The sequence below is a fragment of the Lycorma delicatula genome, chromosome 4 (genome assembly GCF_047948215.1).
Source record: "Lycorma delicatula isolate Av1 chromosome 4, ASM4794821v1, whole genome shotgun sequence".
NCBI classification, from domain to species: Eukaryota; Metazoa; Arthropoda; class Insecta; order Hemiptera; family Fulgoridae; genus Lycorma; species Lycorma delicatula.
This window is the reverse complement of record NC_134458.1, coordinates 59,944,090-59,962,592: the sequence shown is the minus strand read 5'-3', so window position 1 is coordinate 59,962,592 and position 18,503 is coordinate 59,944,090. Positions and strand designations below refer to the sequence as shown.

General features: G+C 29.8%; 1 protein-coding gene across 2 annotated transcripts in view; it reads right to left on the bottom strand.

Moving 5' to 3' along the window:
* LOC142323442 (uncharacterized) overlaps window positions 1–18,503 on the bottom strand; it is a 49,730-nt gene that overhangs the window by 23,596 nt on the left and 7,631 nt on the right. For both annotated transcript variants that reach the window (XM_075363060.1, XM_075363059.1), the window contains exons 2-7: window positions 16,822–17,023; window positions 14,242–14,393; window positions 9,611–9,727; window positions 8,443–8,574; window positions 3,150–3,239; window positions 1,904–2,070 (exon numbers count right to left, since the gene is read on the bottom strand). In XM_075363060.1, coding sequence (XP_075219175.1) covers window positions 1,904–2,070; window positions 3,150–3,239; window positions 8,443–8,574; window positions 9,611–9,727; window positions 14,242–14,393; window positions 16,822–17,023 — 860 coding nt within the window. The remainder of the gene's footprint in view (window positions 1–1,903; window positions 2,071–3,149; window positions 3,240–8,442; window positions 8,575–9,610; window positions 9,728–14,241; window positions 14,394–16,821; window positions 17,024–18,503) is intronic.

Here is an 18,503-nt window from a genome sequence, read left to right as displayed (position 1 = left end):
CCTGCTTTAAAGTTCCTGCACCATTGTCGCACTTTGCTGTCATTCATTGAAGTTTCACCATACACATTACTTATTCATCGATGAATTTCAGCTGCATTACACCCCTCAGCCTGAAGAAATTGAATTACCACACACACTTCACACTTGGCGGGAAATGCTATTGTTGAAGACCTGTTTACGTGCTAGCTGCGTGTTCAGAACTAAACGAAGTGATGCGGCGTGACTGAAGACCATACTAGAGACGCTGTGCAACGCATATGCGCAAAGGTTCATCTGATTTTTGCGCGGGTTTTTATTTCGCGACTGATCGGACCTAGAAAAAAAATAACCCTCGTACTATAAAAACTATTCTAAGTCTACAAAAAAGTTATTCTTGAGAACCAAGTTATGTAGTGTTTTTGTGTTTGTTGTACTCTAAACTGTATCTATATTTTTCCAATTGAATCTGAATTTAAAAAAGTAAAATTCCATTTTAAATTCGTTATTTTGAAAAATCCTGAAATATTCTTCACTCATGCTGAAATGATTATCGTGTTTGGCTTTTGTGATATAATTGTTCTAGCTGTGGTGAAAGAATACTGATATATCCTGGACGAGTAGTTCAAAATTGTAAAGTATTTTGAAGAATTTTTAATAAAAATCATGAGAATGATACACTTCCTAGCATTCATGTCTCATCAGAACAAATATCAACCATGATGAAAAGGAAAACATTCTTCAGGTGGTACAGCTTAGTCCTACAATGAGAAGGTAAAGAATTTCTACACTACTCAAGATTCCATAAAATACAGTATAGAGGACATTACATGCACATGGACTGTGTTCTTAATCATGTTCAAAATGTTTAACACCTCCAGCTTGGTGACCATGCCAGACAACTGCAGTTTTGTCAATATGTTAACAATAATTACAACTTAATTCTGTTCATACTATTTTTGGATGAAGCTACTTCTACCTGTAATGGCATAAACAACACACAAAATTCATATCGGTGGTCTAAAGAAAACCCATATGCTGTAGTTGAATCAAATTTCCAGCAATGATTTTTGGTTGCATGGTTGTTTGGTGTGGCATAATTGATAATCAGTTGATAAGCCCTTTCATATTAGAACATGTCATGGGAAGCAATTATCTGAAATTTTTAAACAATGAATTTCTTACAGCGTTTGAAGATTTCTCATTGACAAAATGAATTTAATGTACTATCAATTTGATGGAGCACCAACACATTTCAAGAATGAAGTAAGACAATTCTTAGATGAAGAATTTACCAGTGAATCGGGTATAGCGTACTAGTAAATTGGCGACCTAAATCACCAGACATTACTTCCTCACATTACTGATTATGGGGATGGATGAAATGTGAGGTACACAAGCAAAAAGTAGGCACAATGATGAACTGATCATTCACATTTTCAATGTTTCTCAAGGAAACACCCTCATTAAGGAACACAAAGATATCATTGGGTTGGTGACATAAAATGTAAGAAAATGAGTTGAAAAGTGTATCAATGTCGGTAGGATTTTCAAACATTTATTATAAATTAATACAGTATAAACCACAGTGAGTATTTTTTTTTAAAGTATTTTAATTTTACAAAGGTCTAAATTTATTTTATTAAAGCAACTGTTTTTAATTTTTACAATTTCATACCATTTTTTTTGTTTTGTTTTTAATCATAAAAGTTGATTTTTTTTTGTTTTCTATAAACTTTATTATATAAATTTTCTCAAAATTGAATTGTTTAAAAATTTTGATAATAAAAATTTATGCATTTATTTGTCATTTAACAACGTATTTCAAACCTCAAAAAAATGTGATTTTTGTTAAAGAATTTTTCTGTTTCACAGAAAGTAAAATAAAAAATATTAATCAAACAAAGGAAAAAAAAGAAAAATTCACCTCAGGCTGAAGGCGATTACGTAAACTCGTTGGCACACATGAGAACCCTGCTCCAATAGCTGAAGTAGCAGGTGGATATCGAGAAGTAAGTAGGCTTCGTTTCATACGAACTCTACATATGGCAATCACCAAGATAGTGACAATCAGCATAAAAGCCAGCGCACAACCTACAAGGAAAGGAAAGAAAGATGATTAAAATAGCTCTAAAACAAAAGCATAGTATGAATGTGTATGTTACATACAATTTTTTTTCTTAAATTAGGCTTGAAAACTTCTATGATGATTTACACTAAGTAATTTTAACTAATAATAACTGATCAGCAAGGAGAGGAACTGTAATTAGTACTACTTAATTTAAGTTATTTGTGGGAACAGGCCTATTAAATACAGGTTTGGCTGTTGGCATGTTACAACTTACTTCACACTTCAAATTTTAAGATTCTATTCACTAAGGTTATCACACATCATAAAGGGAAGCAATACAGGTGCATGTGCGTTAATTTTTCACCAATTCATCTTAACCTACCTAGTTCTTTTCTTTTTTTATGATGGATGATAGGGCTTACTTATCACCCATGCGTTGCTGCTACAAAAGATATCATGCATAGATATTTTTAAGTTTTCTTTTTGTTTTTAGACTTCAAAATCGATATTTGTTGCAAGCAGGCTTGATTTCTACTTGTAACAAAATGCTTTAACTTCAGATGTTTTGTTTTTATCTAAATAATTAAAATTACCAAAACATCAGAAAATAATGGTGTCCTAAATATCATAAACCACAATAAGTGAAGACAACTGAGAAACAACTTCTTTAAAGATGAAATCTTATAAATACTTCAACAAAATTTTTCAGATCGGTATATAATTAAACATTATGTAGATCTTATCAGGAACAAGAAACATGCATGTGTAACAAAAGACATTGATGATCATAATTATTATCATTATTATTAAAGCAGTAGCGGTTCAATTAATCACAGCCTATACATTGTGTAACTACTAGTTTTATTTATACACACAGAAACTTCAGAATAATGACAAACAATTTAGTTTATTAACTACATTAAACATTAATTCCAAGTAACCACACAATCATCATAATTATTATAAACAAGATTGATCAGAACCATCTATATTACTAAAACACACTATTGTAACGACATCCGCTGGAAAACATTTTCATTGATGTTCTCCAAAACAACATAATTCTCAACCACATTGTACATGAGTATTTGAAAACACTTACCGATAACAGTGTAAATAGTTGTCTGAAGAAAGTTAATGTCACTGAACCTTTGCTGGTCGGATACATATCCAGGATCATTTTCTAAATAAGCTGCAAAATAGATACATTCTTACAGTTAACAATAATCTAAATTTTTTTGTGATCGATAAGATATGATGTTGAACATCAGCTTAAAGTACATCAAAATATATTAAGAAATAATCTATTATTAAATCTTAATCTTATTTAGCTTAAAATGTTATTTTTATTTACTTAACCCTTTCACTGACTTTATTCAATTTCAGTTAAATTTCTCTTCAACAACTAATTCGACTTAGACCAAGGCCACTAATTTTTTTCTTTTCATTACTTTAATGATAACAAAAATAACACTACTAAGATTCTAAAAATAATAATATTATGTATGTACTACCACCACCTTGTGACAGCTTATGAAATATGACAGCTAAACACTCAGCTGTTCACAGTAGAATTAGTTTTGTTTATTTACATTCTTACTGAGCATACATTTATGTTGCTTATTTGTTTGTAGTGTAAAAAGGTTGATTTTCTTGTTTTAAATGCAGTAAATAAACATTTTAAACTGCGTTACTTTACAAACTACGTGTAATAAGGCTTAAAACAAAAAGTATGGTTTTACTTGTTTTCATTTCTATGGTAAAAGATTATTTTTAAGCTTTTTATTTATTTTTGAATAATCAGCTGCTTATTCTGTTATATTTTATGTTTAACAGACTTTTGTGAGTTATAAATTTAAAAAAAAATTCACATTTACATAAATATTCAATACAGATATGCATTTGACAGAGAATGAAAAGATAATTTTAGAGGAAATTTCTCATTTTTAAAATTTTTTTTTACTGCAACTAATTCATACTTGGAAAAAATAAGTATGAATAAACTTCAAAATAATTATTAACGAATTAAACATTTTTTTTGTCAATAAAGCATTCAGTAAGAGAAAGGGGTACAAACAAATTAATAAGCACTGAATGGGTTAAGATTTGAGAACAGCAATAAATTCTTATTGAGTTTTCGAAAATAATTATTATTATAAGTAAGAGCACTTATTGATATAATTAGATGGTTAATTTCTGTAGGATCTGACTAATGTATACGTTTTAAATAAAACATATTAAATAAACCATTATTTTAAGCAACCTCAATTACCTTTAAATTATTTTAATTGGCATTTTTATAATCAGCACATTCCACCAGCAGTTTGGTAAAAACTTTTTACTGTGTGATAGGACAAAAAACAGACTTCTGCAACTGTTACAAGTGATGTAATGTGATGAACAAACAAAAATAAGCTAGTTACTTGTAGATAAAAGCACGACTGTTATAAGCAGCCACTGATATCAAATGAAAAAAAAAATCGTTATGGATAAATTATAATGAAGTATAGTCATAACCTCACATGAACCCCATATGAAGTATAGTATAATAGTCATACATATCTGTTCAACATATCACCCTGATCTTTACCCAAAATGGACCAGTCACACCAAAATAAATTATAAAACATACGAATACCATATCAGTTAACTCTTATAAGGAAAAGTGGAATCATATGTCCTTTTGAAAGAATAACATTGAAAACAGCAGAAATACTGTGATTATGTAAAAGAAATTGAGGATGGTTATTTTCAGTACAATCTTAAAGATTGATTAAATGAAACCAAACTCGGAATGAAGCATGGTGATAGTGGTTCTGAAGGCACAGGCAGAAAAGATCCCAGTTATAGCAATTGCACACCGATTGATAGAGGAGGATGAAATTGTGGTCGGGGAATATCAAAAATTTGGGGCTAAGTCCTGCTTTGGATTTTTAACTAAACAGTGGGCTTATATCGAAATAATGGGATGTAGAAGTAACTGCAAGTAAATAATATATAAATTGAATAGTCATTCATATTTGATGTGCAAAATATACCAAAATACTCCAAAGTTTTACTTCAACTAGATTTTTATTATAAATTTTCCTTATGTTATTTATTTTTCCACTAAGCATGCATACATACGTTCTTCTGCACCAAAGAAAATCATTAATACAGCAAAATCTTCTATAGAAAAACATATTTACATAATCACATCAGAAACTAACTATACTGTCAATTTTTCTTCTAGGTGTTGGTTTTTACCCAGTTAAATTATAATTGGAGAAAATCTGGTGATAAAATGGAACTGTTCAAGTGAGTATATAATTTGAATTTATCTTCCTTCTTTATATGCTTATTCTGGTTGGTTTTAATATTACAGTTCTTAGCTTTATTGTCAACAAAATGAAAAAGCTCATAAGCAGTCCTGGCAAATTATATCATGAGATTTTTCAAACAAGCTATTAATCACATTTCAGCACTTCTTTTCTATATCACTCTTTCTAGAAAAGGGATATAGTACAATAAGCTGCAATAAATAGCATCTGAAGTTTCTAGAATTTGCACTGTCAACTGCTCGCTTCTCTTGCTCTTTTAATCCTGTTTTAAACTACAATACCAGTAAAAATGGTACACCGACAAGTCAGTCTACAGCACCCTAGAATTATATGATAAAGTAGACTAAACAACGTAAAAACTACATAAACAATGCATATGTATACATGCGTATCTCTAAAGATATATTGTTATTGAGGTTTGACCCTCATAAACATTTGTTATATGGCCTAGGGCAGTGTTTCTCAACCTGTAGGTGCACCCCCCCCCCCCCTAGGGGAATGGGATAACATTAAATGGTGAGTGAGAGCATATCAATAAGAAAATATTATTAAAAAAAATTATTAATTTACTGAAAGGAAAGCAAAACAAAATACACTCTGACATAATAAATAATAAATGCACATTTACACTTGTAAATAGGATTGTATCAGTACTGCATAATGGAATTAACTTATCAATACTAAATTAAAAACAAGTTTAGTAATTATTAGTGACTCTTTCAGGCCTGTCTTGCATAGCAGAGTTTTTCGAAGGAAGCTTTAATATTAAAAATAGACACTGAGTTCTTTTTCTATATTTAGCGAGATCTGTGTTGCTTTGAAAGCAGCCACAGAAAAAAATGGTTTAGCAAAGATAGGATGTTGAAAATGGTAATAGTGTACGAAATGCTCTTGTTTTCAGTGCAGAAAACTCATCATCTACCCCTGTCCAAAATTTAAGGAATTATTTATTACTAAATTGACTTTTTATTTTGCCACTTGTTATGAAGTCTACTAAGATTTCTTCTTCAGCAGAATGTTGAAATGTATCCCTAACCCACTCGTAACTTGCTACCAAGTTATCATCAGCAACAAAATACTTTTAAAAATTCTTTGCCAGCATGGCTAAATGATTTTCAATGGTTACAAAAACAACTTTCATATGTTGTTCTTCAGCCTTGTAAGTTTTAACACATTCATTCACATTTGCAAACATTTCCAGGTCTATTGCTTTCAATTTCTGCTCCAGAATTCCAATTTTTTATGAAAGGCATTAACTTTATCACTCGTATTCAACGTACGTGTATTTGCTCCTTCAGGTTGAAGATTCAAGGTATTTAATTTCTCGAATATGTCAACCAAGTAGCTCAATTCCAGCACAAATAAACCATGTTGAAACTTCTCAGCTTCCGGTTGGTTTTCCTCTTCTAGAAAAATGACGATTTCATCTCTTAATTCATTAACACATTGCCATCTTGCCTTACAATAAAATAGTAATGCTGAATCTACTGTACCCATATCTTTACAAAGTGCAGAAAAATTTTTGATTTCAAGGGTCTCATTTTTATATAATTTAATATGGTTGCGCAACTGTTGTTAGCACAATATTCAGACCAGGACGCATTTTTTTCAAAGCCAGAGCTTCTCTGTGGATCATGCAATGTGTCCAGACACACTATGAAGATTTTTGTTTCACAAGTGCTTGTATACTTTTGACTCTTCCAGACACTGAACGAACACCATCAATGCATATTCTGATGCAGTTTTTTCACTCTATGTTTGTCTCGTTTATAAAATCATTCAAGATAGCATAGCAAATAATGAGAGAGCTGTTGCTTTGCAGAAAAGTACTTCTTCTACTCCTGACATACCATCACAAAATCATACATAGGCAATAAAATGAGCATCGTTATTGCTACCTGTTGCCTCATCAAGCTGAACTGAAAAAAATTTGTCATGTAACTTCCTGAAAAGCTGATGCTGTACATCTTCAGCTATATCACCAATTTGACAGGCAACAGTATCATTTGATAGAGGTATGGACTGCAATTGTTTGGCAAAATCATCTCCAAACACAGTTTCTACAATCTCAATTGCAGCTGGAAAAATAAGCTCTTCACAAATGGTGTGATGTTTTTTACATCTGGCTATTATCTATGAAACTTTGTAAGAGACAAGTAAAACTTTTTCAATCGGACAAAGTTTTTTTAAAAATGGTGTTTGCTTTTCATATGATTTTAATTTTAATTTGAAGAATTCTCAGGGTTTAAGTATTCTTAAGAATATTTTCATGATTTTATTTTCACAATCATGCTCGTCTGTGTAGTTTTTGATGCTTTAAAACTGCCTAATGCTCGCTTAAGCCCAGTTAAAAATTTACCCAAGATTCTGTATAAATCTACTGCCATGAATATTTAATACCATTAATTGAAATTTACACACAAATTGCAACAAAGACATTCATGATAGATTCAACTGCAATAGAAGGATTGACTCGACTGAGACTGGCTGGAATTGAACGAGATGCAGCATTTATACACGATTGTGCAGATGTTCAAGAATGTTCAAGACAAATCTGAGCTTTATGCTAAGTCGCAAGAATGTCCAATAAGGTGGATGTTATCAGACATACTCACGACTTGCTTGTGAGAGAGCAATAGAGAGGCATCAATTCTGGTTTTCTCAAAGCAGCAGATCGGTATTGCCAAATATCAATAAATTTACTCATTCTTCAAAATTTTTAACGTTTTTAATTAAGGTCATAGTGTAACTTTAGTGACAAAATACATTACTATCATATACATTGTTTCTGTATGAAGGGGGAGGGGGCGTGATGAAAACTCTGATTAAAAATTGGGACACAAATACTGAAAGGTTGAGAAACGCTGGGCTAGGGGAACTAGGGTTAGAGTTATGATGTAGCAATTCTTTCCCCATAAGAACATACTGCCAGAAAATGATTGATCCAATAGCTGGATAGAAGTGTAAGAGACAAAATTTATGCACCTCCATGATGGTGCATGTCCAATATAAAGATAATCTAGAAAAAAATCTTTAAACTATTTTAATATAAACAAACATACCAAATGTACTTACATTTGCTTATTTGTTGACAACATGATGGTCGCATCTTCACAGTACAATTCAGGTCATTATATGGCTGGCAGCACCATGACATAGGTATACACCGCCCTTCACATGTAAGTTTTCCATTGCATGGGTATGGCCCTAACACCAACATTAAAATTATAAGTGTAAGAAAAAACAATCCCTTTGAGTAATAGAAAAATAATAATAATACTGACCATAAAACAGCATAAGAGGTGAACCACTTGTCTAGTAATGTTACAATTTGTATTTTAAGAGGAGATTAGGAGGCTCAGTTTTAACCAACTAACATTTCAGTCACTAGGTTTACTGGATAATCATCAGACAGGAAGTAAGGTATCTGGATAGATTTACGGGTAGCCCATTCCCATCGAGAACCCACATCTTCATCATGGACTTAGTGGAAGTCTCACAAATACCTGTAGAACTCAAAAGTAGAGAAGGAATCAAGAAGAAGGAAAAGGAGTGGATGGTGACAGAGTGATCAATCTATGAAGCAACCACAGTATGAAATAATCCTATGCAATATTCAAGATCTGTTAAAAAATATCTAACCACAGCCTGAGAGAAAAAAAAATAGCTTAACTAGTAGAAAAAGCATACAGGTTCAAGATATATGCTCCCACTATATGACATCTTGAAAAAAAGGGGATTTTTGCCCAGGATGAGAGAAGGATCAATGATTATGCATACACAGGTTTAAATTTGTATTGAAAAAAAACTGCTTTTCCTCCAAATGCAAAAGAGCCAACTGAGAACAGGCAGGTACAAGCAGAATTATTCCAGCTACAAGTATGATGATCATGCCTAATTTTGATCAAAGCACTTCTGAAAGTACACTTTATTTTTGGCAAATTAAAGTTATAATACAATTACTGTTCTATTACCATACTGTCAATGAATGTTTAATTTATAGATTAAGATATAAAATATAATGAAACAATGTCAAAAAGATTAATAACACTTGTTTTAAAAACTAACATAAAAAGAATTTTCATTAATACAAATAACAGTATACAAACTTCAAATGTCAAGAATAAGCCTCATTTTTCTATTTACAAAGTACATCCAACATAATAAATAGCGAAGTGAAAAAAAGAGACATCATACTAATCATTTAGAAAAATGTAACAGCACCAAAATTAATTTATCTTACCACAATAAGCTTCTGCTTCATCCTCTCCATTTTTACAATCTCGATGACCATCACAGACAAATCGATGCAGAATGCAGTTACCAAATGGACACGTGAAAAATCTATCACCACACTTCTCTGAAATGAAATTATTTATAGGTCTAATTTTAATTAACTTTGGTTACTTTGGATGTAAACATAAGTTGGTGGTATTAGTACCAAGTTAGCGGTATCATATTAAAGCTGATTTCTTGAAATATTTTATTAGTAATAACTAAATAAATGTAATATATTGTATTTTAAAACTGAGAAAAATTATAAAAAATGAAATATGTAAAAACAGAATTTCATTCTTTGAATTAAACTAAAAAAGTTGTAAAAGAAAATATAAAATGTAGAACTTTTGTAATCACTTCTAAAATTTTAGAATATTTATGCAGGTAAACAATAAACTGTAATATAAAACAATAAGTTTTACATTACATGTTAGAAGTTTTGTGATTACATGATAGAAGACTCAACACCCTTGTGCTAAATTCTAAGTTTATTTTCCAGTGGTTTATCTTGTTCCGAGGCAAAATATAACAGCACAATTAGTAATTTTATCAACACATAGATTTTTACTGATGTCCAGTAAATCACCTGAAATGTATTCAGAAGTAATATAAAAATAAAAAATTTGAGTCATAATTTTCACTAATGTGGAAATGATCTGAATTATTACTCAATATCACTGAATTCATGTGATAAAAATATAATGCCATTTTATTTCAAAGATTCATTACAGATTTATGTATATATAAGTACGCAAAAACACAACAAAGCAGAATTTAATATGACACAAGCAGAAAGACAATTCTATACAAAAAAAAAATCAAAGTCGAACCTGTATCATTAACATATGTCCAAATAACATTGCCAAAATAGCAACACACATAATAATATATGCAAAGACTATCCTAAAATTAACTTACATTTCGCTGTTATTCACAAGGGAGTAGGAATATTGGCACCATCTTGGTGGTCGTTGATAGCCTAACTCCGCTACATAAAGGACTGTGATACAAGTGATTAAAATATGCAGCTATAGAAAATCCACTAGTTGTGAGCAAGATTGGTTATTAGATTTCTTTTGGCAAAAATTACATGCCCATTTAGATTTGTTGGGAACAATATGATGTTTATGGAAAGATGTAAAGAATGAAAGTAAAGTAAACCAGGTGTTTAAAAATGGCTGCTCAAATGTTCACAATGAAAACCAATGTGGCCAGCCTAGCATTGTCTGACAAACTGCTAGCAAATGTAGATGAAGAAATTCACATTACTCAGCACTTTAACATTACTAAGCTTTCATTTCAGTTTCCAAAACTTTCACATAGCCTTTGGCATGAAGTTGTGATGAAAAAGTTGGGTTACTATAACTTTTGTACTCACTGAGTTCCAAAACTTCTTTCAGAACAATAGTTTTCTGGGACACGAAAGGGTAATTTTTGTTGAATTCATAGAGCATGGTTCTACAATAAATGAGTGTACTAGAGATCCTTAAAAAAGCTAAGGAGGGCAATCCAAAACAAGCGATGTGACATGTTAACTTCTGGGATTTTCTTCCTCCATGACGATGCACGTTCGTACACAGTGCACCGTACTCAAGAACTTTTGGGAAAGTTTGGATGGTAAATTTTCTATCATCCTGCATATACCCCAGATCTGGCACTGAGCAATTACCATTTCTCCTCTCAAATGAAAAGCTGGTTGGCATGAAGCACTTTGATGATGACAAGGGGCTCCAGGTAGGTGTCTGAAAAACCAGGTGGTAAATTTTTGGATAAAGGATATAAAAACCATCCATATATAAGACAGTGTCTTAATTTATTTGGCAAGTATGTAGAAAAAAGGTTTAAGGATGTATTTTCAAATTACATGTAATCAATTTTTTCCAACACCTGTTGTTTTTATTGTAATTAAACATCTTATGGTCTGTTTTGACCATACATAATGTGATGGTATGTTAATATCACACAGGTTTAAATAATAATGCATTTTCAATTACATAAATAATTTTTTTTGGATGATCACCCAGTAATTTCATTTTTTAAATAATTTTACTAAACAGTATATCAATTTAATTACACTCACCTATATATAGATATAAGTATACTACATGTATATAAATAGGTTATATAGTTATTCCTGAAACTATATGAATTTATTCCTGCATAGGTTATATATATATATATATATATATATATATATATATATATAAAACTATAGTTACTGTAATAAGTTTGTCCTGTTTTATGCATCTTTATATACAGTAACATACAGGAAAACAGCAGGAATCTCTGCACAAGATATTACTTTGGAAAGAACAGCAACTCCTAAATGAGCAATTTAAAAACTTCTTGATAACAAAATTGTTTTATTTTTTTTCAAAACTAACATTTTGTAGGTAATGTAATAGCAGAACAATAATGCCTATAAAAATGCAGCATTAAATTATAATCTAAAAAACCCGTTGGATAAGTAACAGTTCAATCAAAATGTCAACCCCTAAAAACATTCGATATAATGTGTTGCAGGTTACCTAACTTCCAAGTCATGTCCATACCACACATGACATAGATCATACGCCATTCAAATACTATTTTTTTTTACAACTGCTATACTTTTATTTATGAAAATATAAAAAGCAGTTAGATTAGAAACAAGATTTCAAAAAATCCCAACTTTTATATACTTGGTCCACAGTGCTAAATCAGATTTGCCATTAAGACCCTTATCAGTGAAAATTCCTTATAATTTTCCCTTTAAGATACTTCCTCCATCCTTTCTCTTTCCTGATTTTAGATCTTTTCTTCTCAGGTCAGAATTCTTCACAGGAATTGTTTAAGTCTCACTATGTGCCACCTGGTAGCCAGTGAGTCAACCAGTTCCTTGATAGCTTGCGTCTGGGCTTAGGTGAGACAAGAAAAGCACTAAGACTAATAGTGGAGATGTCAGCCCTCACACCTTCAAAAATCTAATGTAAACAATTCCCTAATACAAACAATATCCCACCTCACTTTTAATATCTTTCGATTTATAATCGACCACTTTTTTAATGCTGCAGTAATTAAACAAAAATAGTTAATAACATCATAATTTGTGTACTAAAGGGATGAAAAAGAACCAGCAAACATTGCTGCAACAACACACATAATGAAGAAACTACTTTTACAACACAATTTACATTTATTATAACAATTTTATCCATCAAAAGCAGTTAAAAAAGATGGGAAAAAAGTATAGACAATACATCCACTGCACAACAATAAAAATAATAAACAATATATTTAACTGCCACCAAAGCCAATACAGGGAAATTATCTCAATTTAGAACAAATTTATTAAATATACTTATGTATTCAGGAAGTTAAATAACAAATAATATCACTTGTATAATACATTTAGTGTCCTTTATCACATTCAAAGGTACATATAATATATTTTCCTTGATCTGCGGTATAAAAGAGAATAAACTTTCTCACCATGTAAATTGTTTTTTCCCATTTTCCAATGAATATAGGCTGCTATTTATTATGATAAAAAATAACATATACAACTTAAACATATTTTTATACCTGTAATTACTTTACAATCAAGTAAAATTAAATTAGATATTATTTTCATCCTGTGAGACCGTGAAAATCTGTTAAAAAGTATGCAATAGGAACAGAGTTCAGTAATAAAATAATTAATTAAAAACTACATACAGTATTTATGAATGAGAGTTTCAGGAATAAAAACAGATCTACGCTAATCACTTAAATCTTCTAAAAGTGCACAAAAAGCATATTTTAAAAATCTAGTAAACAAGTAAGTTTTAAATTTGTAACAATTTTCTCGTAGTAGACAATAGTTTTTAATTTCCAGTACTATTTAAATATTATTTTTTGAAAAAGTCTGTAGAGTTTATTTTTTTCTTCATATTTTATATTATAAAATTTGATTTTAGATAGTGTGTAAGTTTTACAGCTTAAACTGACATTTTTTTGTACTTCAAACCAGCTGATTGCCATTTCTATTCTGTCAACCACTTCTTCGAATAAGGGAACACTAGCTGCTTCATGTTTTCTTCATCTTCATCATCACTGATGTATAAATCTTTGTTTTCTTAAATCATTTTCTCTATTATTTGTTTGAAAGTCATTATTTAACATACCAGTTAAATCTGATTCTCTGAATGGGTCTTTTTAACCGATTAAAATTAATTTGTGCTAATGACCAAAACTTGATAAATGTTCATTTCTGTTTCCATATTTTCCTATACAGCGGGTAAAACTTTACAACATTTGTACCAGCAGTTTTGAAACTGTTATTTACCCAATACAATAACTTTGCATACTTAAGGAAAAGTTATCATAGAAGAAATAATCATTCATGAAAAAAATAGGGAGAGACATAATTTACTTACAAAGTATTCTATTCCATAACATAATCGAACGTGGTACAACCGGAGAGCATTGTGTTATAATGTTATGTAAATGTAATGTAATATAAATAAGAATTATTTGATAAAATTTTAATATGTCTGTTGGTAAGAGAATTTAATCTCCAATATGGAAATATATAATAAAATCTAGTATTTTAAAAAGGTATTCTTTGTTACTCACTAGTACTCTTCACACTGACACTGACAGACTGAAGCAATATTTTCTCTTTGTCTACAGCCTCACATTTATAATCTCCACTGTCATTTTCTTGGAGATGCTGTATCACCAGATTTGATGAATTAGTTTTATCATCATAAACAAAACGATTTTTACTGTAAAATAATATACACAAAACATTGATTGAAGAGGTTTAAGAAATATTAATAAATACTTCAATATCATAATTCATTAAAGTCAATAATAAAAATTTACTAATGCAAAATCAAAATGCAGGGTATATACAAAGCATGCAAACTTTACACAAATAAAAATAAACAAATGCAAACATAAGCTTGACTTATAATTTATATGAAAATACAAAAATGTATTAAAACATATTTTCAATAGAATGGAAAAAAAATAAATTTTAATATAAAACTTTAAAAGAAAAGTGTGAATAGCTTACAAAATGCCTTTACTGTTAAACATAATCAGTTCATTAGCTAGATATAAAACAAGGGGTAAACAATTTATAAACAGTTTTTTTAACATTCAAGTGATACATTAACTTGCAGGTAATAGATTAATTTTTAAATCAGTAAAGTAGTACTTTATTAGAATCAGAAAAATTAATTTTAAGTAAAAAAGTAGTAAACACAATCACTCAGTTTTTTGTTTTTTTTCATTTAACTCATGAGTTACAATAAATGATAAATTATAAGAGAAAAGATTACATCTAATACCAAACTTGCTTACTAATGCAACTTTGATTTCTATTCACAGTTCAACTGAACTAGTTCTACATAAAATTAATATGACAATAAAATAAGAGTTCTGTTCTAACAAAAAAAATTTTACAAAGTTATAGATTTTAGTTTCAACTGATATCTTAATAGTAGATTGTTCTGATAATAAAGACTGTAACATCAAACCACCAGTATCTAGAATCAGATTAAACCAAGGTAAACAAAGCACGCTTTGTACAAATTATCAAATACATTTATTAAAATAAAACCTAGATATAGTAGTCCACAAACAGGCTAAAAAAAAACTGTTTTACTGGCTAATTCATTTCTGTAATAGATTGAATAAATACAAGCAATTATAAATTAAGATGATAAAATGAAACTACACTGTCTACCATGCAGGTAGTTCAATCAAATGAACAAATATTTTGTTCAATTCCTTGCTATAATAAATCATTTTCACAAATCATATTAAATCAGTTCACAAAGTATAATACTTAGAGTCTGTGACTCAAGTTCTTCATAGTTTAAAAAGAAAAGGAGAGAAGACTTTTTAACTATAGTATAAACTAAGATGAAACTCAGGTCCAACATTTTAATGCTGAAATGAGGAGAGAAAATGCACACTGTAAAAATACTGATTTTACTTCTCCAAGAAAAGAAAGAAACAATTACTTTTGTAAGTAGATTATGATTACTGTTCTGAGATTCAGAGTATTATTTACTTGAAAAAAGAACAGTTTACTTAAAAAAAATCGCTGATAGCAATTTTATTTTTAGTGAAAATGCTTCATATCTAAGCATTTTTTTCATTAGTATAATACAGTAAGTACACAAAAATTTAAATTATTTTGCTAGCATATAAAAATCATCTACTATAAACAGCCACTTGTTACTAAAGATGTCTCTATGAGAAAATTTTGTGACATCAAATAAACAATTGAAAACACAAAAGTTAGCATTTATTAGACAGTAAATTATCAATCTTACTGTAGTTAAAGATAAAGAGGAATTAAAGTCTGAAAATATAGCTAAAAACAAACATGTGAAGGTGATTTAGTAAGTTTTACACATTTTATATTGGTTCAAACTTCACTGGAATATTGACAGAGATACTAACAAAATTCGTAAGGTCATTTGTGTTTTGAGTAAAAGTTCTTAGAGTGGTTTATTTTGCAATAACATGCTATCATTAATAAAAAAAAAATTAAAACTATACTGAATACATAGAATACCACAATTATAACACAAGATAAACATAACCTAAAGATTTAACTTTATAACTATCTTGAATGTAAATGGTTTTTCAAAATGCACCCATCAAATTCGTTAACCATTGTCACCAATGTCTTTTAAGTATCGTTAAGTATGTCTTTCGTATCACCATTGTCTTTTAAGATGAAAACTGTTTAATAACATAATTTAAGAAGTAAAATAAAATATATGTTGAATTTTAAACAATCTATGATTATCAGTTTTTCCAAATTATAAAAAATATAAAATTATAAATTAAATTAATTATTTATATATTATTGTATAAAAATAAGAGTGAAGTTTTTGTTTATTATGATTAAAGTTTAAAATCTGTAATGCCTACGTTCATCTCAGAAATTTCAGCAAAAATAAAAGAATGATATAATATTAAAATAAATATTAAAGATTAAATATTAAAATATTATTATAATATTTAATATAATAATATTAAATTAATTATTATTACTTAATTAATATAATAATAAATTAATATTAATTAATTAATTAATTATTAATAATTATTTTCATTTAATAATATTTAATATTATTAAATATAAAAATATCATAATATTAAAATAAATATCTGAAATAATTATGTCACCTGTTACTTGAATTGATGGGCGTATGCCAAATCAACTTAAACTTATAATTTTCATTATGTGTAATGATTTTACAAGTCAAATTTAGTGTCTCTTCTACCCTCCTGACAACATGATTAAAATGTATAGGTCCTGCCGCATCAATCATTTGCAGGAAAACCATATCTGGAGAATCATTATTGATTAGCCCCCCCTTACCTGATACTGAAAAAAACAAAACATAAAATTAACATAACTATTAAATAAGATTAAGTCCAGCCAATATATCTTGATTAAATGGTTAAAACATATATAAAATAAAAATATACTAAAACTTGCTTAAAAATTACGGTACGTAAGTGAAACAAAATATGTATATGTGGAAATTATTATGAATAATAATAAAGGTAATATATTAATATCATCCAATGAGTAAAAAAAATCAGAGTAAATAACACAATGCTTCGTTGAAAGGGGACATTAATTTGGTGTTATATACTGTCTATCTCATTTCTTACGGCTGAAACACATGTAAAGTACCTGAAGTACAAAAGGCACTGGTCAGAGTCATTTTCTCTGCGAGTAGTGTTCATTATGCAGTTGGTCCCTAGGGTCCCTAGTAAAAGTGTCACTTGTAGTAGGGTTGAATACAACCCGCATTTTGGTAGGTTTGATATGTCAATATAAAAGTATATTTGACTAAGTGAAAAAGGCAACTGCTTCACTCCTACTTTCCTTAGTTAGTCTGCCATATTATGTATGATGTTCCTGAGAATGATTATGGCATTTTTTTCATACCAGTTGCCTGCAACATTTATGTTCATGGCATCTTTAAAATACACCTTAATATAGATAGTACAGTAAGTAAATAATGAAGTAAACAGAAATAATGTAGAATAATTAGGATCCCAAACTTGACTTTAAATAATTTCTAACTACCGCAAAGCAGATCACTCTTTCTCATCACCTATCCCTTTCCTTATCCTTGATCCCTTCTAACCTGTTATCATTTCCACGGGTGTAGTTCTGACCTAGTAAGTTCCTCCCTGTTGAGGAATCCAGGTTCAGTGATGGAACCTACGTATCCTTACTATTATTTGGTTGAGGGACTGCCTGTGGACTTGTTTGGGGATTTTGATTACTTACTGGTCACATAATAACTCTAATGACTGAACTACCTATGGTTAAGGTTACCTATGGTAAGGCTACCTATGGATAAGGCTTCCTAACACCACAAAAATAAGAAGAAAATGTCACTTGTACTAAATCTAGTGACACACTAGTCTCGTAACAATTTTCACCAGTAAAAAGGTAACCTCCTGATCTCCTTAGGGACTTACTGTCCCCCCCCCCTAAACGCCAATTATCATCTCCCTTTTTTCCTTTATATACACTATGGAAATTTGTCAGGTATCACACCAGATATGTATGCAAGACCAGGCAGGCACTGCCAGATATAGTATCTTAGTGAGTCTGGATCTAATGTCTCTCCTTCATGAGACAGAGGCAAACTAGTAACTAATAAGTCTATAAAATTCAGGGCCTCCACCTCCTCCTAAAATTTATTTTAATCAAAACCAACATTTAAGCAGTGGGTAGTAAAGTAAAGTTAATTAATTTCGATATAACTTTTTCTCATCCTGTCTACATCAAAATAATTAAAAAAATTTAATTACAGTAAAACATTTTCTTGGATAGCTCGGCA